Below are 27,943 nucleotides of genomic sequence, written 5' to 3'. Positions count from 1 at the left end.
AATGACAAACTTGCTTTTATTTTTTTAATCCTCTTTTTTTTTGTTAGCACATTAATCTTAGCTATATCAGTTCAGTTAGTGGTGGTGGTTGCTGTTTCTAAGAATCAAGTGATAGCAGACTTAGCTTTAAGGATTGATTGCTGCATTGGAGTTTCTTAGGTTATACTTGGAACTCACTTTGTAAAAAGGTTATACATCAGGACCAGGGCCGTGATTAACTAGACTTTCAGAAGGGGTATCATAGCTGGAATAGACATTTGTCTTATTTTGAAAAACAATTGATTTGCATATTTTGTCATCAGTATCTTAGCCTAAAGCAGTGCCTGGCACATAGCAGGTACTCAGTAAATATTCATTGAAAATAAATATCAAATTTACTTCTTAATTAAATTGTGGTAGTTAATTTTTAGATATTGTTAATGTTCAGATATTTTCTTCTTTGTCCTGAGTTTGGGCTTAGTGATGGGTGTTTTCTTTCCATTGTTAATAAAAGTTTATTGCTGATAAAACCAAGATATTCACAATAAGTTTCAGTACTTATGTTCAATTAATACTATATTATAGCAATAAAATACCCAAATTTTGTGCAACTAGGTGAAGATTAACTTGGATATATTTTCTAGGGAGGCTTTTTCTTTGTGTTTTATGATTTTGATTTTTGACACAGGATCTTACTGTGTCACCCAGGCTGGAGTGCAGTGGCGCAATCATGGCTCACTGCAGCCTTGGCCACCTGGGCTGAAGCTATTCTTTCGCCTCAGCCTCTCAAGTAGCTGTGACTACAAGTGTGTACTGTCATGCCCGACTAATGTTCATACTTTTGATAGAGACAAGGTCTCACTGTGTTGCCCAGAGTGGCTTTGAACTCTTGGACTCAAGCAATCCTCCCGCCTTGGGCCTTTTCAAGGTAATTTACTGACTAAAGGGAACCCTGCTGAAACGTTTTTGGGAATGATTCAATTCCTGAACTTTGGTTCAGGAACCAAAATGCTTGATAAAAGATTGTTCTGGGTACACACAAAACTCGCTAGCCACAGCCAGCTGTTACCTGGTGCCCCATTTTCTCACAGTGTCTGGATACCAGGGAAGCTAATATCCTTCGGATACACTGATAGAGGTGAGAGGAGTTGCCAGTTTAAAACTTGTGTGCCAAAGGTGCATATAACATTGTTTTGATCAGCAAGGCCAGGGCTTGGCCAGGTGAAAGAGTAATCTTTTTAAAAAGCTAACTTGATATTTCTACCCTACCCCTTCATACTCCCCTCCACTGGAATTTAAGATCCCTGAGGGCAGGGATTTTGCCAATTCTGTTTACTCTTCTATTCTAATTGATTGTTTTCCTATTAGATAGAAGGCTCCCTGAGGCCCGATACCTTGTCTCTTTTTGCTCATCTTTATACCCCCAACACCTGGCAGTATGTGGTACATGGTAGGTGGCTAAATAAATAATAGTTAACAGAATAAATGACTCTGTAAGGCAGTCTTGGAAGGGTTCTGTTTGCCATATACTTTCTCCTTTTTGATATCTTATTCTAGCACTTACAGCCAAAACCCAAATTACTTTTAGCTGGTACTTAAAGTCTAATACCCTAACATATATATATAATTTTTTTTTTTTTTTCCCAGACAGAGTCTCACTCTGTCAACCCAGGCTGGAGTGCAGTGGCATGATCTTGGCTCACTGCAAGCTCTGCCTCCTGAGTTCAAGTGATTCTTGTGCCTGAGCTGCCCAAGTAGCTGGGATTACAGGTGTGGCCAGAATGCCCAGCTAATTTTTGTATTTTTAGTAGCAATGGGGTTTCACCATGTTAGCCAGGCTAGTCTCGAACTCCTGACCTCAAGTGATTCGCCTGCCTTGGCCTCCCAAAGTGTTGGGAGGTGCGAACCACGGTGCCCGGCCTTAACCTAACTATATTTCTAAAAGGGTAACTTTTGAAGATAATGGTGACATGGCAGGCCACAGCTCATATTTTGTGATATGAATCTGCCTATTCTGCCTGTAGTATTTAATACATAGGTGTTACTGGAGTTATTGGAGAGACAGATAAAAGAGAATATAGTTGTGTATGTTTTTGTTACTCTCGCCTGCAATAAGTTTGCTCCCCAGGGAGCCTCCTGGTGAATGCCTTTAATATTTTGATACAGAAAAATTGAAAAATTAGCGTAGTAGCCTTGAAAGGCCACGGATTGCCTTCTGTGGATTACATAGTGCTTCTGTGGATTACTTCTACACATTACCACAGTGTTTACATTAAAAATACATATCAATTGTCAATTAAGTACTAAAAGTAAGATGATTTTCAGTTGATGATGGGGAATCATCTCTCTTAGAATAACAGTAGGAATTTCCAAGATTTAAAATTTCCTTAACCCCAATAATTCTTATTTTTTTTTCTTTTAGTATTTGTGCAAAGTATATGTAGTTAGAAAGTTAGAATGTGTTTAAGACTTTTAGTACAATAGCACTGGAAATTGAGACTGTCTTTTAAAAATTTCCCTTATAGTGAGTGGCTTTTTAGGTACTCTTCATACCCAAACATGTTTAGTTAGAATGAATATTGACCACATGGATTTTCTGAAAGATCTTCTGGGAACAGATATTAACATATCTGAAAGAATTTTGTCACCTTTGGTGGGATGAATAAATCAGACTTCATTAATGAAGGATAATTTGTATTTAAATATTTAGGATTCCAAAAACAATTAAATGAAGACATTAAAAAAGAGGTTTATTCTAGTGAAAACCTTGCACTAGATACAAAGTAATACTTAATTTAAGCCTGGGCAACATGGCAAAACCTCTTCTCTACTAAAAATACAAAAAAATTAGCTGGATGTGGTGGCACATGCTTGTAGTTGCCAACCATTTGGGAGGCTCAGGCATGAGAATTGCTTGAAACTGGGAGGCAGAGGTTGCAGTGAGCTGAGATCATGCCACTGCACTCCAGCCTGGGCAACAGAGCAAGACTCTGTCTCATAAAAAAAAAAAAAAAAAAAAAAATTAATAGAAGGGGTAAGTGAGTGTCCATGGCTTCTTCCAGGCAGAAGTACATCATTATCACATAGAATAAGACATGTTCAGATTGTTGGGAACAAGCCCCCCAAAAATATGGCCATAAACTGGCCCCAAAACTGGCCATAAACAAAATCTCTGCAGCACTGTGACATGTTCATGATGGCCATAATGCCCACGCTGGAAGGTTGTGGATTTACTGGAATGAGGGCAAGGAACACCTGGCCTGCCCAGGGCGGAAAACCGCTTAAAGGCATTCTTAAGCCACAAACAATAGCATGAGCGATCTGTGCCTTAAGGACATGTTCCTGCTGCAGATAACCTAGCCAGACACACCCCTTTATTTAAGGGATACTTTTAGTTAATCATTATCTCTAGAAACACTGCTAATGATTGACTTGCTGTTAAAAAATACGTGGGTAAATCTCTGTTCTGGGCTCTCAGCTCTGAAGCCTGTGAGACCCCTGATTTCCCACTTCACACCTCTATATTTCTGTGTGTGTGTCTTTAATTCCTCTAGCGCCGCTGGGTTAGGGTCTCCACAGATAAAAAACTGAACTGGGCCACAGTCACTTGGGCAGTGACTGTCTTTGATGACAGTGCTCAACGTGGCTGTCTCTTGGATCATATTGTTCCAGTCTGGACTGGGAGTTTGCCTCTATAGAGTTCTAGGTTAGAATTAATTTTTCTTCAGAATTTTAAAAACACTGTTTTATTTACTTACTGCTTTGAGTGCTGTTGAAGCCATTGTGATTAATGATCCTTAGAAGGACCTGTTCTTTTTTCTTCTTACTAATCTCTCTGGAAATAACTAGCACATTTTATTTATTTCTGGTGTTCTGAAATTTCACAGTGGTGTCTCTGTGTGTCTGTTTTCTAGTACATTGTTGAGGGCTCCACGGAAATTTTGACTAGACTCCAGTAAATCATGTCTTTTGGTTCTGGTATATTTTCTTTAGATATTTCAAAGCCGCCTTCCTCTCTTTTTGGGGAGTGAGCGTGTGGAGGGATTTTTTTTCCCGGTATTTTGATGCTGGATTATTTTTACTAGTCTCATATTCACATTTTATTTTCCTTTTTCTCTTTTCCCCCAATTTTCTATTGTTACAGGAAAGGGGTCCTGATCCAGACCCCAAGAGAGAGGGTTCTTGAATCTCACGCAAGAAAGAATTTCAAATGAGTCCATAAAGTGAAGGGAAGTTTATTTAGAAAGTAAAGGAATAAAGAATAGCTGCTCTACAGACGGAGTAGCCCTGAAGGCTGCTGGTTGCCCATTTATATGTTTATTTCTTGATTATACTACCAGAGGTCTATCTTCTTGCCATCTTGGTTTTGATGGGTTTTAGCCAGTTGCTTTACTGTTGCCTGTTTCATCAGCAGAGTCTTTATGACCTGTGTCTTGTGCTGACCTCCTCTCTCATCCTGTGACTTAGGATGCCTTAAATGTCTAAAACCCAGTACGTTTTAGCCTTATTTTACCCACCTCCTATTCAAGATGGAGTTGCTCTGGTTCACATGCCTCTGATTCTGTCTTTTTCATTTTATTTCAACTCTCTGAAAGATTCCCTTGTCTTTATCTTCTATAGCTTCCAGTGAATATTTCATTTCTATTATTATGTTGTTAAAGAAAATTTATTCTGACCCTTGTTAAAACAGCAAGGAATACTTTATTCAAGACTCTTGCGGTAGGGGTGGTATTAGTCTGCTAGAAGTGCAGACTGCTCAGGCTGCCATAACAAAATACCACAAACGTTTGTATTCTAACAACAGAAATTTTTTTTCACAGTTTTGTAACCTGGATATCTGAAGTCAGTGTGTCACCGTGTTTGGGTTTTGATAAGAGCACTTTTCCTGGCTTGTAGGTGGCTGCCTTTTCTCTGCGTGTTCACTTGGCCATTCCATGGTGCATGTACTTGGAGAGAGATCTATTTCTCTCTCTTCCTCTTATTATATGGCCACCAATCCTATCTGACTAGAACCCTACCCTTCCGACCTCATTTAATCTTAATTACCTCCTAAAAGCCCTGTCTCCAAATACAGAGACATTGAGGGTTAAGGCTTAAACATATGAATTTGGGGGGAACAAAATTCAGTCCATAGCAGTACTTTCAGTTCTTATCAAGGGGTATTGCAGTAATGAGGGAGAGATGGGCCCCAAGTCCTGAATATGGCAAAGATTGCTGGGGATTGTGAACCCAGAATATCTGAGACAGGTCTCAACCAATTTAGAAAGTTTATTTTGCCAGCGTTAAGGATGCACCTGTGACACAGCCACAGGAGGTTCTGAGGACATGTACCCAAGGTGGTCAGGGCACAGCTTGGTTTTATGTGTTTTAGGCAGACATGAGACATCAATTAATTTATGTAAGATGTACATTGGTTTCGTCCGGAAAGGCGGGTAAACTTGAGGCAGGGGGAGGGGACTTCCAAATCTTAGGTAGAAAAGAGACAAACAGTTGCATTATTTTGAGTCTCTGATTAATCTTTCACAGAGTACACAATTTATATGTGAGAGGAGGGTAGAGGAAATAATCTTATGCCTTAGTCTGGCTTAGTGAAACAATATGGTAGAAAAAGCAATGAGATGTGTGTTTGTCTCACATGAGCCTCAGCGGGATGACTTTCAGTTCTGGCTGTCCTTCATCCACAAGGAGTTTCCTTGTGGGCAAATTGTGAGGGAGGTATGTAGCTTTTAAAAAAATCTTTGTAGCTCTCTTGTTTAGGAATAAAATGGGAGGTAGGCCTGCCTGACATAGTCCCCAGCTTGACTTTTTCCTTGGCTTAGTGTTGGGGTTCCGAGAATTTTTTCTTTTCACAGGATTTACAGCCAAGGAATAGAGTGAGTGGATCAGTGGATGGAAAATTATTCATGAAGACATCAAGGGCATGGAAAGTCTTGCCAGACGGACTTAACAGGATTTTTGCTGAAGTCAGCTCAGGGACTTAGAATGTTAATGGAAAAATCAAACTGTAAAATATTTAGAGAGGTTTATTCGGAGCCAGTATGAGTGACTATGGCCCGATGAACAGTCTCAAGAAGTTCTGAGAAAGTGTGTGTGAGGTGGTTGGGTTACAATTTGGTTTTATACATTTTAGGAAGGCAGGAATTACAGGCGAAGACATAATACATGGAAGGTATATATTGGTTCTGCCTGAAAACTGGGAAATCTTGAAGTGGGGGAATGGCGGAATGGGGAGCTTATGGGTCCTAGGTGGATTCAGAGATTTTCTGATCGGCAGTTAAAAGCGTTAAGCTTTGTCTAAAGACTCAAAGTCAGTAGAAAGAAATGCTCGAGTTAAGATAAGGGGGACGTCAGTTGGGTGCGCTGGCTGAGGCTTGTAAATCCTAGCACTTTGGGAGGCCGAACCAGGTGGATCACTTGAGGTCAGGAGTTCGATACCAGCCTGGCTAACATGGTGAAACCTTGTCTCTACTAAAAAAAAAAAAAAAAAAAAAAAAAGAAGAAAAGCAAAAATTAGCTGGGCGTGGTGGCAGGTGACTGTAATCCCAGCTACTCCAGAGGCCGAGACAGGAGAATTGCTTGAACCCTGGAGGTGGAGGTTGCAGTGAGCCAGATTACCCCACTGCCCTCCAGCCTGGGCAACAGAGTGAGACTCTGACTCAGAAGAAAAAAAAAAAAAGATCCGTAGATGTTGAGGTTCTTGTTATATAGGGAAGCTTCATAGGTAGCAGGCTACAGAGAGAATGATGGTAAATGTCTCTTTTCAGACCTTAAAAGATGTCAGACTTAGTTAATCTTGCCCAGATCCATCCTGAAAATGCCTGGCTGCATTAATTACTATGAAATTCTCTACAGATGCAAATTTCCCCCACAGAAGACGGCTTTGTAGGGCCATTTCAAAATACGTCAAATATATTTTGGGGTAAAATATTTTTATTCCCTTCAGGGTCTGCTGTCTGGCATGTGGATGCTGTACCAGAGTCAGGTTGAAATGTGTCTTATTGCTGCAAAGCATCTGTTTTGTGAGTCTTATGATCTCGATTTTAATGTTAATATTGGTCAGTTGTGCCTAAATTCCAAAAGGGAGGGGGGTATAATGAGGCATGTCTGACCTCCCTTCCTGTCTTGGCTGGGAATTCAGTTTTTCAAGTTCCTCTGGGTTCCCCCCGTCCTAGAGGGATACCCATTCAGTTGGTTAGGGGCTTAGGATTTTATTTTTGGCTTATGATGTGAAAGGTGGGGGATTGGAATTGGATCAAGTGTCAAGGGTCAGGGAGTCTTTCTAAATTGATTTAGCAGGAATCTTGCTAAAACTGGGCTGTGCAGGCCTGGCAGGGATAGAACGGAGTTAAGGCCAAGGTTGAGGCCTTGTTGAGGAGAGGCCTCAGAGGAGCCTAATTAAAGTTGGCTGGTCAAGGAGAGAGTCTTGGCCAGGGGCAATGGCTTATGCCTGTAATCCCAGTTACTCAGAAGGCTGAGGTGGGAGGATTTGCCTGAGTCCAGGAGTTCGTGGCTGCAGTGAGCCGTGATTGTGCCATTGCACTCCATGGAGCCTGGGCAAAAAAGTGAGATCCTATCTCCTAAGCAGTTTTTTTTTTTTGGCGTACCCATGATTTTTTTTAGTGTTTCTCATTCCAGAGTCTTCTCCAGAGAATAGGCTCTAGACTTTTCTTGGTGGGGGTGGTGGGGATTGGGCGGGGCGGGGTGGGGGTCAATTTGTCCATTAATATGGCGTTTGTGTGGTTGGTGTTAGGAAATCTCTTTCTCAAACAACTTTCACCTAGTTTTCCTTATTTTAGGTTTCACCCTTGTTCTGGAACCTTGTACTGAATTTCTTGTATCTTTTGAGGATTCTGTAGTATAATTTGGGTTGGTTTTCATATTTTCAAATTCATGCCTTGGAATTCAGCTCTCTTGTGGTTGCTGTTGGTTGCCTCTCAACCATTTGCTTTCCAAATTAGAAAATGCTTCTGTTTTCTGCTTTTTGCTTCTCTCCATCCTCATGGGCTGATGTATTTGTAAAGAATCCCTGTACTGTAGAAAGAGGGCTTTGATCAAGGAGCATCGTTATCTGTGTGCCTTTAAATTTGTTACCTTAACTGGGAAGTCGTAGTTAACAGTTGAAAATAGGAAAGTAGTTTGAAGTTTAATTTGCCATTCTTTTTTGGACTGTGGGAGTTTTGCTTTGCTGTGGTTTTTCTTTTCTTTTTTTTCACTGTCGCAAATTTTACACACAGGGACTTCAGGTGATTTTTTTCTAAATGATCCCTCTTGTCTATTCTGTAATTTCTCTTTGTATTTGAAAGGACCACAGCTATTGTCTTGAAACTGACTGGTGGCTTCAAACAAGGGATATAGTGGGGAAGGAAAGGGGGAGGGGTGTGACTAGTATCTATTGGGTGCCAGTAGAAGAGTGATCTCAGTTTTATGTCACTTAATCCTCACAGCAATTCTGAAAGGTAAGTGATATCCCACCATATGGATAAGGACAAAGATAAAAATCAAAGAGGTTAAATAACTTGCTTAAGAGCTTGTCAGAAAGTGGTGGAGCTGAGTTTCAAGCCTAGGTTTTTTTTTTTTTTCCCCCCAGAGACAGGGTCTTACTCTGTCTCCCAGGCTGGAGTACAGTGGCACAATGATAGCTTACTGCAACTTCAAACTCCTGGATTCAAGTCATCCTCCTGAGTAGCTAGGACTACAGGGCTATGCCATCATTCCTGGCTGATATTTAAAATTTTTGATTTTTGTAGAGGTGAAATCTTGCTGTGTTGTTCAGGCTGGTCTTGAACTCCTAGGATCAAGTGATCCTACCACTTCGGCTTCTCCAAAGTGCTTTTTTTTAAAATTAAATTTTGTGTGTGTGTTGATATATAGTTGGTGTATATATTATGGGGTACATGAGATATTTTGATACAGGTGTACAGTGTGCCATAATCACATTGTGGTAAATGAAGTCCCCAGCAACTTAAGGGTTTATTCTTTCTTTGTGCCACAAACAATCCAATTATACTATTTTAGTTATTTTTAAATGACAGTAAGTTACTATTGACTAGTCACCCTTCTGTGCTATCAAATACTAGATCTTATTCATTCTAACTATATTTTTGTACCCATTAACCATCCCTACTCCCCACCCCACTACCTTCCCGGCCTCAATTATCATTCTACTCCCTATCTTCATGAGTTCAATTGTTTCTGGTTTTTTGTTTGTTTGTTTTTTTAAGCTCCCGCAGGTAGTGAGAACATGTGAAGTTTTCCTTTCTCCGCCTGGCTTGTTTCATTTAACGTAATGACCTCCAGTTCCACCCATGTTGTTGTAAATGACAGGATCTTTCTTTTTCATGGCTGAATAATACTCCATTGTATATATGTACCATGTTTTCTTTATCCATTCTTCTGCTCATGGGCACTTGGGTTGCTTCCAGATCTTGGCTATTGAGAATAGTGCTGGAGTAAAAATGGGAGTGCAGATGTCTCTTCAATATACTGATTCCTTTCTCTTGAGTATATTCCTAAGAGTAGGATTGCTGGATCATATGGTCTTTATATTTTTAGTTTTCTGAGGAACCTCCAAACTGTTCTCCATAGTAGTTGTATTAAATGGTTTTACAATTACAGTTTTAGAATATTCTGTGTACTTAACTATTACCAGTGAGTTTTGTACCTTCAGATGATTTCTTGTTGCTCATTAATGTCCTTTTCTTTTGGATTGATACCACCTGAGAGGCAGGGCCTGGCGTCAGGAACCTTAGAAATCTACCTGCTGCTGTATTCTCTGAAGCTGAGCTGGCACCCAAGCCACAGACAAAGTTCTTCCCACTCTTTCTCCTCTTTCCTCAAGCAAAGAGTCTCTCTCCATGGCCACCACCATTCCAGGCCCATGGCAAGTACAGCCTGGCTACTGCCAAAATGTTCACTCAACGCCCAAGAGTTCTTCAGTCAGTTCGTGGTGCATGCTGCCAGTCCTCAGTCTCTCCCTTTAGAACAGTGGCCTCCCCTCTGGCCCAGGACACATCCGGAAATGCCACCCAAGATTCAAGGCCGGGGATCAGGGACCCCAGGAGCCCGCTTGGTGCTCGTTAACCCACTCTGGCTGAGCTGGTACCCAGGCTGCCGGAGAAAGTCCCCCTTACTCTTCCTTTTCCTTTCCTCAGTCAGAGGCAATCTCACCCCATGGCCACCACAGCTGGGAATGTGCTGGGTCACACCTGAAGCCAGCATAGCTCTCAGTCTCACCTGTGACCCATGGTGAGCATTGCCTGGCTACCACTGCTGACTGTTTAGGCCCCAGGGGCTCTTTAGTCAGCAGGTGATGAATTCTGCTGGGACTGGGTTCTTCCCTTCAAATCAGTGAGTTATCTTCTGCCTAGGGTGTGTTTAGAGATGCCCGGGAACTAGGGCCTGGAATGGGGGCCTCAGGACCTGCCCGGTTCTCTATTCTGCTATGACTGAGTTGGTTGGTATCCAGGTTGCAAGACAAAGTCCGCTTTACCCTTCCCTCTTCTCCTCTCAAGCGGAGGGGAGGAGTCTTTAACAGAGCACTGAGCTGCACTCCTGGCCACCCAGCCGGTGTTCTCACTAGGTCACATGCTCCCCAAACCCAGTGACTCTGAGCCTATCATAGCACCAGGACTTGCCCAGAAAATGCAGTCCTTGTGGTCTAGAATGCTTTTCAAGTTTATTTAGGATCCCAGAGCAATTTAGCCTGCAGTGGGGCTTACTGAGATAAACTGTTTGCCTCTGGCTAGGGCTTCTCTCAATGCTCTGTGAACTCTCCCTCCCACAAGCCTGTAGATTCTCTCACCATACCACCATTGCTGCTACCAAGGGGTGGGGAGAGAAAGGGTGGTGCTGAGAGTTGAAGACTGTTTTTGCTACCCTCTCCAGTGCCTTTTCCTTTGATGTGATGTTAAAACCAGGGACTGGTTTTTCATCAGGTGAGCAATGTACCTGTTAAAACCAGTCCCTGGTTTTAACAGGTACATTGCTCACCTGATTTTTTGTTCTTATGAAGATGCCTTTTTTTGGGTGAATAGTTGTTAAATTTGGTGTTCCTGAAGGGGAAGTGATTGCTGGAGCCTTCTGTTAAGCCATCTTGCTCTGTCTCCTTACCCTAAAGTGTTTTGACTACAAGTGTGAGCCACTGTGCCTGGCTGAGCCTAGGATTTGAAGATATTTCAGGTTGAGCCCAGTGGCTCAGGCCTGTCATTCCAGCACTTTGTATGGTTGAGGCAGGTTGATTGCTCGAGCCCAGGAGTTCAAGACTTCCCTGGGCAACACAGTGAGACCTCGTATATAAAAAAGTAAAAATTACAAAAATTAGCTGCATGCACCTGTGGTCCCAGCTACTTGGGAGGCTGAACTAGGAGAATGTCTTGAACGTGGGAGGTCAAGGTTGCAGTGAGCCATGATTGCATCACTGTACCACTGCACTATAGCCTGGGTGATAGAGAGACCCAGTCTCAAAAAAAAAAAAAAAAGAAAAAAAAATGATATTTCAACTCTTCTAAGTCTATACCTGCTTTTACTCTTCCCAAGCTGTGTGAACAATTCATTCATTTACCAGTGAATATTGAGTTGCTTACTGTGTGCTGGGCCTTAGGGACACAGAGAGGAATAGTCCAAGTCCTGATGAAACAGAAATTAAATGATTAGATTTACCTTTTGGTAGGATTACTAGTGATATGTATGAAGTGGCACGAGTAGAAGCGGGCAGCTGAGTTAATTACAGAAGTCCGGGTAAAAGATAATGTTCATTTGAACTAGGATGGTAGAGGAGATGCAGAGAAGGAGGTGGATTTGTGATGCCTTTTGGAGGTAAAGCTGACAACATTAAGGCAATGATATGAATTTGGAAGGAGCTCAAGGATTGGGGATGATTTTGGATTTGATTAGAATGAGTGTTGTTAGTGCCTTTACTGCTATAGGGAAGAGCAAGCTGGAGTGGTAGACCATAGCAATAATAACATAATAATTATATTACACCTATTAGATACATTTGTGAAGAGGTGTCTAGTAGACAAGTAAACATCTGGGAACTCAATGGAGGTTTCGGCTAGAGCACCGACTTTGAGCACTGACTCATATATAAATGGTTATTTAAAGCCATGGGACTAGATATGATTAGGGAAAGAGTATAGATGTATGTGTGGTGATAAAAGTCTAAAGTAGTGGTATTGATTCACTTCTATGGAGACTCTTCATCTAAGTTATCAATTTGGAATTATATATAAACCTGATAGCATTTGCTGAATAGGGAAAGCAACTCACTTTGTAGCCACTGCATAGACAACATTAACCAACAAGCAAGTTGCAAACATGCCAATAGGTAGTTGCTTTTTGACTGAACTGTATGCCGAACGTCCTTGACTTGCGTGAAACTGCGCCCGAGAGCATCCACCTGAGGATCCCAGATTTGAAAGTGCCACACGAAAGGAGGATTATGGCACATGAATCAGCTTTTCTTTTTAAATACAGATAAGTAGTGAAGAAATAAGTTCCTGTGGAGATGCTGCAACTACATCTGGGATCTTTCACTAGATGATTCATTGTTACACATTAGTCTTATAGCATCCAGGCTCATTAAAACAACATATTTTGCATGTCATGGATTGTTTTGGCTACTCTTTATAGACAGAATTATGAATGTTAAATCTCAGAATGCTAAGTATGAAAGAAATCATACAGGAATAATGGAAAAATTAGGTTAGAATTCACAATAGGCAAAAACTGGAAACAGTCCAAATATTCATCAACAGAGCAACAGGTGAACAATTGTGATATAGTCATTCATGGGACTAGTACACACAACAAGGTTAAATATATTGAAAGCAAAAACATTTTGTTGAATGAAAGAAGCCAGACACCAAAGAATACATACTGTATGATGTCACTTACATGAAGTTCAAGAATAGGCAGAAACTAACAGAACAGTAGGGATGCCCATGGGGGATGGTTATTGACCAAAAGGAGTCATGAGAAAACTGTTTTGTTTTAGAAACAGGGTCTCATTCTGTCTCCCAGAATGGATTGCAGTGATACAGTCATAGCTCACTATAGCCTCAAGCAGTCCTCCTGCCTCGGCCTCCCAAAGTGTTGGCATTCCAGGTGTGAGCCACCACTCGTGACCTTGATTGGAGTGTTTCATAAATGGCTATATCCATTTGTCCATTTTCATCAACTTGTATACTTAGATTTGTACATTTCACTGTATGTCAGTTTGACCTCAGTGGAAAATAAGAAAACAACAAAAATGGCCTGCTGAGTAGTTCTGTGAGGATGGGCTTCGGGAGCACATCACTTCATTCTCAGAGAGTGAGGGAAAGTTTCCCAGAGATAATACTCTCTCTTTTTATCCTTTTACTTCTGCAGTTGATTTATTTTTTTCAACTCTTAGCTATCTCCCCATAATAATACCTATTCCTATGACCATTTAATTTATTGTGCAAATGCAGAATAGCTAGCAAAACGGAGTGCTGTTATAAATTACACTCAACTGGTAAAAACTATGATTGTTTGCTTCTGTTCTAGTCAGAGGGTTATACTCTACTGCAGTCATACCTGAAGGAAGGCAGTGGTAGAGTAGGTGTACCTGAGGGTGGAACAACCTCTGCTTGGCCTCATCTAAAAGTAGATAAAGAGGGCTGGGCACGGTGGCTCATGCCTGTAATCCCAGCACTTTGGGAGGCCGAGGCAGGCGGATCACGAGGTCAGGAGATTGAGACCATCCTGGCTAACACGATGAAACCCCGTCTCTGCTAAAAGTACAAAAAATTAGCCAGGTGTGGTGGTGGGTACCTGTAATCCCAGCTACTCGGAAAGCTGAGGCAGGAGAATGACGTGAGCCCGGGAGGCGGAGCTTGCAGTGAGCCATGTTTGTGCCACTGCACTCACTCCAGCCTGGGTAACAGACTGAGACTCCATCTCAAAAAAAAAAAAAAAAAAAAAAAAAAAAAAAAAAAGGCTAGGAGTGGGGCAGAGTTCACCAAGATGCAAGGGAGGAGGTGGGGATTTTATGTGGCAGGGGTAGATGTGTGCGTTAGTTGGGATTTACATGTGAACTTTTGAAAAAGATACATTATTTGTTTTATATATATTTCAAAAATGATTCATGTTGCTGTATTTGTTCCTTTGAAACAGGTGACAGTGGAGAGTGGAAACAGGAGATAGTGGATCCTCCTTCAAAAATGGAGGATGGAAAGCCCGTTTGGGCGCCACACCCTACAGATGGATTTCAGATGGGCAACATTGCGGATATTGGCCCCGACAGCTTAACAATTGAACCCTTAAATCAGAAAGGCAAGGTGAGTTTCTCAGAAAGATGTTGAAGTGTGATTTCTTTCAAAAATAGGTGTTTTTTCACAAGAGATAAGTCTGTCTTCTTAATGAAGTAGGTGTTTAGGAAAGCATATTTCTGGTAAGTGAGTCTGTTTTCTCCTGACTTCTTTGATTAAATCAGTGGCATGTGCCCTAGGGAAAAAATGGTGTCCTATGATAAAATCAGATGGAAATTTAGTGAGCCTTTCATTCTTTGTTTTTTCACATCCTTTTGATCATCCAGTTCTTAGTGAGCCTTTCATTCTTAAGAACTAGCTATATGATAAAATAGAAACAATAATGACATTTTTATTTCTTGTACCATGTTACTAAAGTTATTAGTGTGTCTGTGATCGACATGTCACAAAGTAAAAATATGAAAAGTGAACGTGAGGTTATCAAATTTTGCTTTTTTGCCTTAGCTTCTATTATAAAGTCTTTTTTAAACATTTTTTGTTCACTTAAAGTTATTGCTGTCATTTTTGTGATAGATGCTTTAGTTCTGTACACATGGTATTTATTTCTTCGTATGCGTAGACATAAACTAGACAGCATTACAAAATGAAAGTCTGAGGGAAAGGTGACTAGGAGTTGTGAATCGTTTACAGGGAAGGCATCATTGTAAATACCTCTTTTAGTCTTTATGGAGACTGATACAGTCGTTTTTGTGGAAATTCACTCCATTCTCAGAGACTGAGGGGAAGTTTTCCAGAGGGAATAATCTCTTTTTATTCTTTTGGTTCCACCATTGATTTATTTTTCAATTCTTAGCTGTCTTTGCACAGTAATACGTATTCCTATGATAGATGTCCACAATTTTTAGTTTAATGAGTATGCCTGGTAAACCGTTCATCTGACTAAATTAAATTTGTAGGTGTCATTTCTGTTTACTTTAGACTGAAAATGTTCATGAATAATTTATATTGTACGATACATGGTTAACTGATGCCATATGACTACCATCCTTCTGGGAACCTTAGAAAAACAAGGTGGATCTCTCAGGAGGTCTTTTCACAGAGAAAACTATTCTATTACTGTAAACAACCCAGGAACTGAAATGCATAATGTATAATGTGCCATGTTAGAGGAGGCCAATTAAAGATACCCTCAGGACAGGAAAGACAAAGTATTTCTGTTTTTTTCCTCTTATTAACAAGTACCTATTTGTACTTACAATACATGTTTAAAAAAATAAGCTTGATTACTTTACATATTTGAAGGCTTTTGGTTTTTGTTTAACATATTTTATAAACACAGTAAATCAAAAGACACTTTTTCCTATTTTAAATATTTTAATATGCTTTACACTGTGCCTTATTAATATTAATATTATTCAGGTACATAATGTAGAACCAATAAAAACTGTTTACATTAGGAAGTGGTATAAATTTCATGGATCTGTAGATAATTCTGTGAACTAAAGTGTATGTTTTTTCCATAAAAATTTTTTTGAAGATTAACAAGTTCTCAGAGATTACCTTTAATCTTAATTTTCCCCCCTACTTTCTGACCAGGGTCTTAATAAACATACTGCCATAATAACCAGACAGTTAAAAAGATCCTTAAGAGAAGCAATCTTTTGCTTAGCTCATTCATTGCCTAGAGATCGTCAGCTTCGAAATATTATGAAGGAATTAAGTACATAAAGGAGTGGACTGGTCATGCACACCTTTGTGCAGTGTGTGCGCAGTGGAAGTACAGTGGAAATGTAGATGAGGGAGTGAGGAACATGTCTTGATATTAGCAATGGCTTTTCAGGGTTTTTGTTTGCGACCCATAGTAAAATAGATTTCACATTGCGTTAGGTATGTGTGTGTGTGAATTTATAAGAAATAAATTTTACATTTCAACAACTGTGTATGTAGTGTTTGTGTGTGTTTACTTGTAAATGAAACAGTTGGTCAAAAGAAACATTCTTAGCACATGCTATGCATTCTGATAATTTCTAATAACTTTTATTCTTTTAAAAATGGTGTTTTAGGCTAGGCGCAGTGGCTCATGCCTGTAATCCTAGAACTTTGGGAGTCCAAGGAGGGAGGATTGCTTGAGCTCAGGAATTTGAGACTAGACTGGGCAACATAGTGAGACCTCATCTCTACAAAAAATTTAAAAAATTAGCTGGGTATGGTGGTACATGCCCGTCTTAGCTACTCTGGTGGCTGAAGTGATAGTAGCACTTAAGCCAGCAAGTCAAAGCTGCAGTGAGCTGTGATTGTGCCCACTGCACTCTAGCCTGGGTGACAGAGTGAGAGATCCTGTCTCAAAAAAAAGAAAGCTATTTTAATCCACTAAATTGGTTTCATATTCTGTATTTGCAGCAGTCGTAAGAAGCCACTCTGAAGCCTTGTAGGCAGAAGCCCTAAATTTATGTCATAGAAGGGTCTGCATTTTCTTTTCCCTGTCTGCTTTGCTGGTCTTGTGTTTTATCAACCAAGTCTCCCCTTCATACTCTTACTCATCCTCTTTCTCCTTCTCTTCTGCAAGTATAAAGTCCTTACCATGCCCCAGGTGATGTTATGTGCTTTGTGTCATTGCTCAGATTGCTTCCTCCTGGAGTGCCACTATCCATACCCACTCTTTTTTTTTTTTTTTTTTTTGAGACAGAGTTTTGCTATTGTCGCCCAGGCTGGAGTGCAGTGGCATGATCTTGGCTCACTGTAACCTCTGCCTCCCAGTTTCAGTCAATTCTCCTGCCTCAGCCTCCCGAGTAGCTGGGATTACAGGTGCCCACCACCATGTCTGGCTAATTTGTTGTATTTTTAGTAGAGATGCGGTTTCATCATGTTGGCCAGGCCGGTCTCAAACTTCCTGACCTCAGGTGATCCACCCGCTGGGGGCTCCCAAAGTGCAGGGATTACAGGTGTGAGCCACCGCACCTGGCCAATCTCCATATGCTTTTGCTTAGAAAATACTTATTTTTGTTTTAAGACTCTGACTGAGGTCACCTTGTTGATGAAGTTTTTCTATGGATACCCAATCTCCCCCTCCCCCCTATTCAGTAGAATTGACTCTTGACTACTTTTTCCTTTGAGGAGTGGTATAAATTCTTAGCTCTCCTTTAATCTTTAGTGGAGATAATTGTTTACCTTGTCTCCCCCTCCCTACTAGACTATGTAATCTCAAGTGCAGGGGCTATTTTATTCTGTCATTAGAGCTTGATGTTCTGTATGTGATTTGTGGTAGGTGTTCAATGCTGAGTGATCAAGATATGCTTTTAGCAGAAAAAAGCCTCTTTCCTCTAAGAGAAAACAATTAATGAAACATTTTCTCTTTAAGGAGAGAGGAAGATGGGGCTGGTGATAATTTAAGGAATAAAGAAGGAGGGAGACAAAACACCTTTCAGGACTCCTTACTGGCCTTTTAGCTTGCTCTTAACTTTCTCACTCCAGCAGCTCTTTGTCATTGGCCTCCCCTCAGCTCCACTCCCCTCATCATCTAACTTCTTGGAACCTTTTTAATTTGACATGGCTCCTACCAGGTTAGCACTAAACCCTGAAGTCTGGGGAGCCTGTAACCCTCTTGCCATGGCTGTGAAAGTTGGGCACATACATATATGACATTAGCAGTTATTTCTGAATGCGTTTTCCTATAGAATCATTATTATAAATTGATTGTTTTATATTACCATTAATATACTTAATGTACATTATGGGTTAATTTTGCTTTTGTGGCCTGTCCTACAAACTTTTCCACATTTATAACATTAAGAACATGTGTACTGGGTTCCAAATAATTAAATTCCAGAGTTTTTATGGCATAACAGTTTTCTACATTGGGTGACTTAGAATTGAGGTAGTCCCAGCAGCGTGGATTTTACTCTATAGTTGTAGCTTTACACACACACACACATACTACACACACCCCTATAAATATTATTTTAAAATAATTGAACCATTTTTCCCTGCAGTTTTCTTTGATACAATTAGAAAGTTCAACCACAAGAGTAATTGTAATTGTTTGAGAAGTACTGTGTCAGCTTATAAATAACTGTGAGAATGGCATGGATTAAAATTTAATTCTCTTTGGATGTCATTTGAGATCATGGATTCTCTCTGATGAGATGTTATCTTAATTCTACAGTGTCTACTAGAGCATTTAAGTGATAAAATAAATATAAGTATTCATGGATACTTGTAATTTTACAGACGCATTATTTTTAGGTACTTTTTGTATTTCTGACAGATTTTTGTACAGGAGTTTGTGTCAAATATGTTTTACTGAAACAATAGCTATTAATATAATCCTCTGGTTATATCTGATTGAATGTTACTTTTTAATTTTTAATTTTTTTTTTTGAGATGGAATTTCACTCTTGTCATCCAGGCTGGAGTGCAATGGCATGATCTCGGCTCACTGCAGCCTCCAACTCCCGGGTTCAAGGGATTCTCCTGCCTCAGCCTCCCGAGTAGCCGGGATTACAGGTGTGCCGCATCACGCCCGGCTACTTTTGGTGTTTTTAGTAGAGATGGAGTTTTACCATGTTGGTCAGGCTAGTCTCAAACTCCTGACCTCAGGTGATCCACCCGCCTCAGCCTCCCAAAGTGTTGGGATTATAGGCATGAGCCTCTGTGCCCGGCCACTTTTTCCTTTTTTAAAACACTAAAATTGCTGTATCTACCACATCAAAATTTTATTTTAAAAAATTGTTAAATAGCATATGTATGTAAATTTAATATTAATGTACCTACCTCTTTTTTTGTCCTTCTCTAGGTGTTAGAGCCTAGGATACTTACTGATTTTTATTGTTGATTTCACATCCACAGTAATAGTAGATAGTATTTTTGAGTAAAGTTGTTGTTCTGTTTTGGGGTTAATAACTTGTTAAACAGTAGGATCTGTATTATATTTTGATATAGAGCATATTGTTGTCACTATTACAGTGTATGCAACCAATTAAGCCCTTCTATTGTTCTTACTATTTAAAAGCCTTGAATTTAATGAGCATTTGTTTTGCTTGTTAGACATTTTTGGCTCTCATAAACCAAGTGTTTCCTGCAGAAGAGGACAGTAAAAAAGATGTGGAAGATAACTGTAAGTACCAAGTTAAAAATCAACTCTCCGCACAGAAAAGGAAACTATTCTTTTAAAAAAATAAATTAGTGGTTATATTACTAATACACTATGATGGTTCAGAAACAATCTAGTCTTTTGACACGAATGTTCATGTGAATGAAGGAACTCGAGTCCTCCATGTTGTCTCATATTTGCATTTTGGTGAAAGAGTCTTGAGTATTCTTTTGGTGTTATTTGAGTTGTATGAATATGGGGAATGGTAATTACTGTGAGGCTTGAACTAAAGGTCTCTTTTTAACAGTTTTGAAAGTTGTTGAACCTTATCTAGAGTCAGGTGGTTTTTATAGTACTATATGTGGTTCACTAATTTGGAAGTTAAGTTGGTAGGAGGCATTTAACATCACTATTTGAAGCAAACAAGCATTAAAAAAAATTCTATATAATTACTAATTGAAAAATTAATTTCAGAACGATTATATTAAAACACAGCATTAATTTGACTTATAACATCTTGGCATGTTTGATGAAAAAAGCCTTTCTCTGTGGAACAGGCCAATGTTTATTCTTACATTTTTAAGATTAAGCAGTAATCATTTCATATTGGAGGCAGCAGTGTTAAAAATTATGAACACTTGTCATGGATTTCATTAAAGGTACTTGACACTAACAGCTCTCCATTTAACAAAAAAAGATAGTGTTAACGGTTATGTACAGTTGTCATGGATTTCATTAAAGGTACCTCATACTAAAAATTCTCCATTTGAGAAGAAAAGGTAAGAGAAAGGCATAGATTTGTTATTATTGATTTTCTCTGGAATTCACATTTGAGTAAACCTATGAAACCTGCATATGTAGAATGGTGGTAGCATAGAATAGTGGGAGTAATGGGAGAGCCATGGACTGTAACTGTAGAGTTAGGCAAGCCTAATTCTGACTCTATGTTATTAGGAGGCTACGTGCTCGTGGGCATTTCATCTCTCTTCTGAAATTCTCATCTGTAGAATTGAAGTAATGTGTATATTGTATGATTAGAGATGATATGAAGTGCTTTGCACAGCGTCTAATGACTCTTAATAAATGGTAACTGTTTTCATTAGGTGCAAGACGTTGAGGAAAAAAATGTAGAATTCCCTTCCTTTCCAAAATTGCTGGAGAGTTTGTCTGATTAAATAATACATTTTTGGATAGCAATCAGAATAAAATAATAAAGAATGAGACTATACCATGTCTAAAATAGAATTTTTTTTTCTTCTGTTAAAACTTGCTCGGGTATGCAGAACTGGGAATCAATCCTTTTCATATATTAATGTGTATGTCTCTGAATGTAACAAGTGGTTTTGAATAGTTTTTAATCCATTTCTTAAATTAATATTTTAAAACATTCTCTCTCCATTTGCTTTGTCTTGCTGTACTTGTCTAACTTTTAAATTTTCACAACCTCAGTATTTGCTGCCTCTTGCAGGTGGTTTCCTTGGTGATGCCAGATGGCAGCAATGTTAATGTGTGGGTGTTAACTGTTCTCATAAGATAGTAGCCCATCCCTACTGAAGGCCCGTTTCTGAAACCACATTATTAACACAACTTTGTTGAGTTTAGAATAGAAGGTTTCCAACTGCAGTGGTTCTGTCACTTAGTACTTTCATCTGAGGCATGCCACCATACCACTGTCCTCTGCTGAATGACACACTGTAACACAAAGCTACCACTATAGTTGTAACTTTGTGTTATACACGCGCGCGCGCGCACACACACGTGCACACATACACAGGGTCTCACATGCATATTTCTAAAATTATTTTCTTCTTTCTGTTATGGTAATAATGTAAGATTAAATGATTGATGCCTGTAGAGAGTGTTCTGAAGTATGTGTCGAAGGTTCTGCTGAAACAGGGGCATGTTAAGTCTTTTTTTTTTTTTAATGGAGGAAGTGGGGACAATGATGAGGATATTTCACTCCCACCCCACTATGTGTTGTCTTTTAATAGTGCCCTAACAATGTAGCAACATTTATTACCTACTTTTAGGTCTAAGTTGTTTTTTTTTTTGAGACAGTCTCGCTCTGTCACCCAGATTGGAGGGTAGTGGCATGATCTCAGCTCACTGCAACCTTTGCCTCCCAGGTTCCAGCAATTCTTCTGCCCCAGTCTCCTGAGTAGCTGTGACTACACGTGTGTGCCACCATGTCCAGCTAATTTTTGTATTTTTAGTGAGATGGGGTTCGCTATGTTGGCCAGGTTGGTCTCAAACTCCTGACCTCAGATGATCTGCCTGCCTCGGGCTCCCAAAGTGCTGGAATTATAGGTGTGAGCCACTGCACCGAGCTATAGCTCTGAGTTTTCTATGTGAAGGGTTTTATATGTAGAAATTAGCAAGTTAATTTTGCTGTTTTACTTGACTATTGGTTATTGTCACAAGAATAGGAAAATTGGGCATGTGAAGTCAGTAATTAAAAGGAAAATAATAGCATTTTCCTCTGCTGATTTTGAGCTACTATGACTTTCATGGCACGTAATGTTCTTCGTGAATTATTGTCTATTAGATTTTGAGAATAATAAAGTATAGAACATAAAATTGGAAAGAAACCGGACGCAGTGGCTCACTCCTGTAATCCCAGCACTTCGGGAAGCTGAGGTGGGTGGATCACCTGAGGTCAGGACTTTGAGACCAGCCTTGCCAACATGGTGAAACCCTGTCTCTACTAAAAGTACAAAAATTAGTTGAGCATGGTGGTAGGCGCCAGTAATCCCAGCTACTCGGGGGGCCGAGGCAGGAGACTCCCTTGAACCCAGGAGGCAGAGATTGCAGTGAGCCAAGATCACGCCATTGCACTACAGCCTGGGTGACAAGAGTGAAACTCTGTCTCTAAATAATAAATAAATACAATTGGAAAGAATTCTAAAAGTTGCCTTAGTCTCTTTTTCAGTAGTGCAATGTCGTCTACAACAACATATATTTGGAATTGATTGACTTCTGTACTGAAGTTGTTTGTGGGTTCCTTTTTTCTTTTAGTGAGCCAGAGCTGTAATGATTAAGCAGGATCTTAAATGCTGAGACAACTCTCTAGTCAGATACCTAAATTTAATATTGAAGTCATACCTAATCTTCATTAGAAACGTTTACATATATTTGTTATATATTTATTTATTAAAACAGTGTTTATAAAGAAACTAATTGTTTATTCAAATATTTTGTTATATATCTTAGGTTAAATTGTTTCAACATTTTAATATTCTTTTGGGTATAGTTAAATCTGTTAATAATTAGGCATAAAAGGTAAACAGTTTACATAAAGAGTTGCATGTGAATAGTCAAGCCAAGTAATCCTAGGACTGACTACTAGGAAAGGAAAGGAAGAAGGAATTATTCGGTAGAGCAAGAAGCTATTTGAGAGGCCCTTGTGAACATCCCTAGGTCATACCTTTAGGGAGATGTAGGCAGTTGGGACTTAGCATTTCACATTCTGGCAAAACAAGGGTTGCAAACATTTTCCTCTCCCTCTCTTTTTCTGTGTCTTCTTGAAAATGGAATGGCCTGTGTGGCATGATTTCAGAGGAACACCCTCCTGTCCAAATTCTTACTGTCATCAGCAGATATTTCATCAGTTGGAGATTTATTTGGTTTAATAAATACACATCCCTGAAAAGGTAGGTGGCGAATGTGGAAGGAGTAAAGATAGGAGAGCAAGTAGTAATTCCCATGTCTGTGTAGGCTTATATGATTAGCGTTCACAGGGGAAGTGTACTATAGGATTAGGAGTTTTTACTTAGAGGAAGCAGTGACAACATCATGCAACCAGGTATTTCAGAGGAAAGTGAGAGAGATGGGGAGTGGTTCAACAGAGTGCGTTGGATAAAGAAAGAGGAACACGTAGACCAGGCTCCAGGGCACAAGGATGGAAGAAGATTAGGGATATAGAAAGGTAAGTGACCTCATACCCAAACCAGATATATTAATACCTCTGCTGCCTAACCCTCTCTATGTCCTTCCTCAATTCAAAGGAAAGCTGCCATTCAGCTGTTAGGAGCCTCTACCCACTTCTTACTCTCTTTTATTCTGCCCTAAGTGGCACTAGAAGGCAGTGAGGTGACTGAGGCAGGAGAATCGCTTGAACCCAGGAGGCGGAGGTTGCAGTGAGCTGAGATCGTGCCACCGCACTCCAGCCTGGGCAACAGAGTGAAAGTTCATCTCAAAGAAGAAAAAAAAAAAAAAAAAAAAGCAGTGAGGTGAAAGTGAATTGGCTGCATTAAATGAGTATAGATGCATGGGCAGTCTGTGGAGGTAGGTATATGGCAAGAGGCTCTTGTTTGACAGCATTGGTTAGGTGTTGAATAGTGTGTTCAACACCTAACATACATGCAGTGTAGGCACATGAGCAATTTCAGTGAGGGACCAAACAAATGAATCAGGCAGCATCTTGCCCCCAAGGATCTGATATAGTAGACAAAACCAGATACGTAAAATTATCATAACACTGGCAATGTGTAGTAAGAGCCATAAAGAAATTACAAAGAAGATAGTAGTTCTAGTGGTAGTGGTGAGAATGGGGAAGTGTCATTTGTGAGGTAACTTTTGTACTGACCTTAAAGAATAGGTAGATTTTTCACACCTAGAAATGTAGAGGATATTCTACACGGAAGCTGATAGATGAATGATACCCATATTTAATAAATAGTTCAGTCTGCCTATAAGTTAGTATTAAGGTGAATTTTGGAAAATTATATGAAAAGGTCATGAATGTAGGTTTATTAAGAGCCCGATCAGACGTGAATATGGATGTTGATAGAGACCCAGTGATGATTTTATGGGGAGAGAGATTTGATGAGGCCTCTACTTTAGTTAATGTGCTGAGAAGTCTGGATTAGAGAGGAGAGAGACTGAGGCAATAGGTAAATAAGCGGCTACCATGATCACAAAAGAGGTAATGAGAACTAAACTGGTATTAGAGCGGTAGAAATGGAAAGAAAGGAGATACATTGAGAGATTCAGATTATGCTTTGAGTACCTGCCATGAACTGGCATTATACTATACTTTCTTACATGGCATAAAGATTTGGAAACTGGTTTAGAATAAGGAGGGAGAGAGAAGATGATTTTAGTGTTGACTAAGGTTTACAATTTCAGTGACAGAGAAAATGGTGGTGCCAATAACAGAAACAAGGTGGTTGAGAAGAGGAGTGGTTTTTGTCTACTCTAGCATGGGATAGAAATGGAGCTCAGGAGATTGAAGGACTTGGAGACTAGATTGGGAGTCAACCCTGACACTTCAGTAGAGCAGATGTCACAGAAACAAGATTTATCTGTTCAAACTCAGCTATTAATTAGCTTCATATTCTCAGTTAAGACATACATAATTTATCCAGGATTATTCTTACGTGAGTTGTGAGGGACTCCCTGAATGATTTGATGGTCTGTTCCCATCCTAAAGTTTTATCTTTTGTGTTTTATCTGTGAAATTCTGAGTATCAGATTGGATTAGTGTCATCACTTTGTTGTGTCAGAAGTGTATTAAAATCAGAGCTATCTATTATAATACTTTTTTCCCTCTTGAATTGTACTTTTTAATCAACCTTCATTAACGAGTACTCAGTACTCACTAGGTTTACTCCTTTAGTTGAAAATTCATTACTTAAAAATATCTCTGTAACACATGTAAACTGGATCGCTTTTAAATCAGTTTCTAGGGTTTACATCAGCCGGAATTGATTTTTAGGATAAGTCAAAGTGATTCAGATTAAGATAGTATTGTTTTATTTTGTTTTCTTCAACTCTCTAATGATATGTAAATGTTCTGTCTTAGGTTCACTAATGTATTTAAATGAAGCCACACTGCTCCATAATATCAAAGTTCGATATAGTAAAGACAGAATTTATGTAAGTATTTTCCTATGGTGTCAGTTTTTGTGGAGATAATTATTTCAAGTGGTACTCTTTGATTTTGTCACACTTGAAATTTTCTAACAGAAAATCATGCTTGATCTGAGCCTCTTGAATAGAGTATGAGCTTAGTGAGGACAAATATTTTTTTCTAATTTACAACTTGAACTCCGGGGGTTAAAACATGCCTGGTACATAGAAGGCACTTAATCAGTGTTCGTGGAAAGAAATTATGAATTCAGAGTGTTGCTTAGTATCTTTTGGACTTAAAAATGTCCAGTTTGTGTATTTTTGAAAACACCATAATGGTTTTTGGTTTTGATTTTTTACTTTTGGTATGTCTGTAGATATGTTTGATTCACTTTCCACATTGTTTGGAAGACAATGTAAGGCAGCCTGTAAGGAATGTATATTAAAATTAAAAATTTGAATGAGGAAAAAAATGTAAATTAGATAGAAGATAGTATCTGAGGAAATATTAAGAACACAGGAATGCTGACCATAGAACCTAAATATTTAGTTGCTGAATTTCATTAGATCCTAGATACTCTACTTTGAAAGTCCAGAATATTCAAAAATGAAAGAAAATGCTTTCAGTGTAAATAGTCAGGGCTTCCATCAAATCATTCAGATGGATACTTCACCTAGTATGTTTTAATTATAATTATTCTTTGGGCATGCATGAGATTTTATTACAATATGACCTAACCATATAGTCCTTTGGTGGCTGGAGATAAATTACCCCATTGTAGTTCTCCTGTTATAAAGATGGGGCTCTTCATTATTTTTGAACGAAGAAAACACATGGCTTCTTTGACACTTACTAGATCAAATGACAGTCTTAATCTTTTATATCACTATCAATTTGCCTAATTGTACTTACTTAATTCTGACTAAATTACATTTAGTCTCTGCCATCTGTCCAAGTAGTGACAGCTGGGAAATAGGACTTATTTATTCTATTCCAAAAGAGCGTACTTGCCATCTTCTAGTTATATATAGTTTTAAGACTTTACTTTTCTCCCTGATTTTTTTCAAAATCAACTAAATAAAGAACATATTTAAGTTTAAATGTGGCTATTCTTGATTAGAAATATATTTAGAGGCAAAATTTACTCAAATCAACTGACTCATGTTGAACATTAATATGTGCTAAATTCAAAAATTAAAAGCAAGCTTAAGTTACTCATTAAACATTTAACTCATCAATGTTCTAGGTAATGGTTAGCATATATTGTGTGGAAGAAATCTGGAACCAAATGGTCACCACAGAGCTAAATCAATCCTTGGCATTCAGTGATAGGGATGGGCCTAGAAGGTGCTACAAGCTGTATTAAACTCCTCAGTAGCAGGGTGAATACACTAGGTAAGGAATACAAATGACCAAAACTTAGGTGTGGGAGTAGATTTCATAAGTAGAGTTGACAGAAGAAGGCTGAATGAGATAGAAGCTAAGAGACTCAGATTTCTGTCTGTGGTGACTTGGTGGTGATGCCATGTCCCTGGGGAAGCACATGGAAGGAGAATACTTTCTTTGAGGCAGAGGTAGGTGGGAAGAGATAATTTTGAGTTTGGATATGCTGAACTTGAGGTGCCTGTGGGTTGGTAAGATACAAATATTTATTAAGAATTGGAGAAATATGGGTCCTATAAAGATCAGGGAATACTTGGAATATTTAGGACTGATTTGGGAGTCTTAGTTGTATAGATAATTGAGATTTTTTGTATTTTATTTCTTCTATGAGCTTTGTTTATCTTTAAATGAAAATAGTAATTGGAAAATTTTATGTTTATGCTTTTCATATTTAGACATATGTCGCCAACATTCTGATTGCAGTGAATCCATACTTTGACATACCTAAAATATATTCTTCAGAAACAATAAAGTCATATCAAGGAAAATCTCTTGGGACAAGACCACCTCATGTCTTTGCAATTGGTAAGTGATTTTAGTTGTATTTTAATTCTTGTCTTTCTTTATATTGTATAGATTTACTTAGTTTTTCTTTTAGATTAATAAAAGATACCATAAATTAAACATATATTTTGGAGGAACTGTATACTTCTTGGATATCTCAACGTTGTTAGGAGCAAGTATTTTACACAGGGTGGGGAAGAACACTTTTGCAATCAACTAATGGGGCAGGCATACCGTACATCATTATCTGTGTTAAATGCCTGTGTCCTGTTTGGGACAGTTGAAAGTAGGATGTAATAAAACTGACCTAATGGTACTTTTAGGCTCTTTAATACCATTAGCTCCATCTTAAAAGTGTCCTCCTTCACAGTTTTGAGGTCCTGGCCTTCATTTCTTACCCAGCTCATGCCTTGTGAGTGTGTTACTTGGACTAGATTTGAGCTATAAGAACAGACTTCTGGGCATCATCTTGCATCAGGGGTTTATAAAATTAAAGGATTAAAAGTAGTATATGCTCTATACTGCTGGAGAACCTGTATGGGAAGACAGTAGTGTCTCTTTGCCTTTCTCAGCTTCTCTTTTATTTTGAAGTCCTCCAGATCTGAGGCATAGCGGGTGGAGGTTTTTGATCAGAATGAGCAGTTACCCCTCTTCCCACCAAATACGGAAGTGTTAGCTAACCCTTTGCATTCAGACATAAAACAGCTAAGTGACATGTGTTGGAACTTGGTCGTAGTGCAGCCTGTTTCTCTTTGGGCTTTCTCTTTATGCTTGTGTGTTGGCCTAACCAGACTTCACTTCCAGATTTGGTTGACCTGTGTGCTGTCTGCTACTAAGTAGGGTAAA

The 27,943-nt window shown here is 39.1% G+C and overlaps 1 protein-coding gene across 2 annotated transcripts in view; it reads left to right on the top strand.

Annotated features, from left to right (window-relative positions):
* Nucleotides 1–27,943, top strand: part of MYO6 (myosin VI) — a 164,148-nt gene that overhangs the window by 57,383 nt on the left and 78,822 nt on the right. For both annotated transcript variants that reach the window (XM_023219277.1, XM_031935621.1), the window contains exons 2-5: nucleotides 14,116–14,279; nucleotides 19,254–19,323; nucleotides 25,103–25,176; nucleotides 26,989–27,118. In XM_023219277.1, coding sequence (XP_023075045.1) covers nucleotides 14,163–14,279; nucleotides 19,254–19,323; nucleotides 25,103–25,176; nucleotides 26,989–27,118 — 391 coding nt within the window. In that variant the 5' untranslated portion in view covers nucleotides 14,116–14,162. The remainder of the gene's footprint in view (nucleotides 1–14,115; nucleotides 14,280–19,253; nucleotides 19,324–25,102; nucleotides 25,177–26,988; nucleotides 27,119–27,943) is intronic.

This window comes from Piliocolobus tephrosceles, chromosome 5 (genome assembly GCF_002776525.5).
Source record: "Piliocolobus tephrosceles isolate RC106 chromosome 5, ASM277652v3, whole genome shotgun sequence".
NCBI classification, from domain to species: domain Eukaryota; kingdom Metazoa; phylum Chordata; class Mammalia; order Primates; family Cercopithecidae; genus Piliocolobus; species Piliocolobus tephrosceles.
Note: the sequence above shows the minus strand (reverse complement) of the source record. Positions and strands in the feature narration are given on the sequence as shown.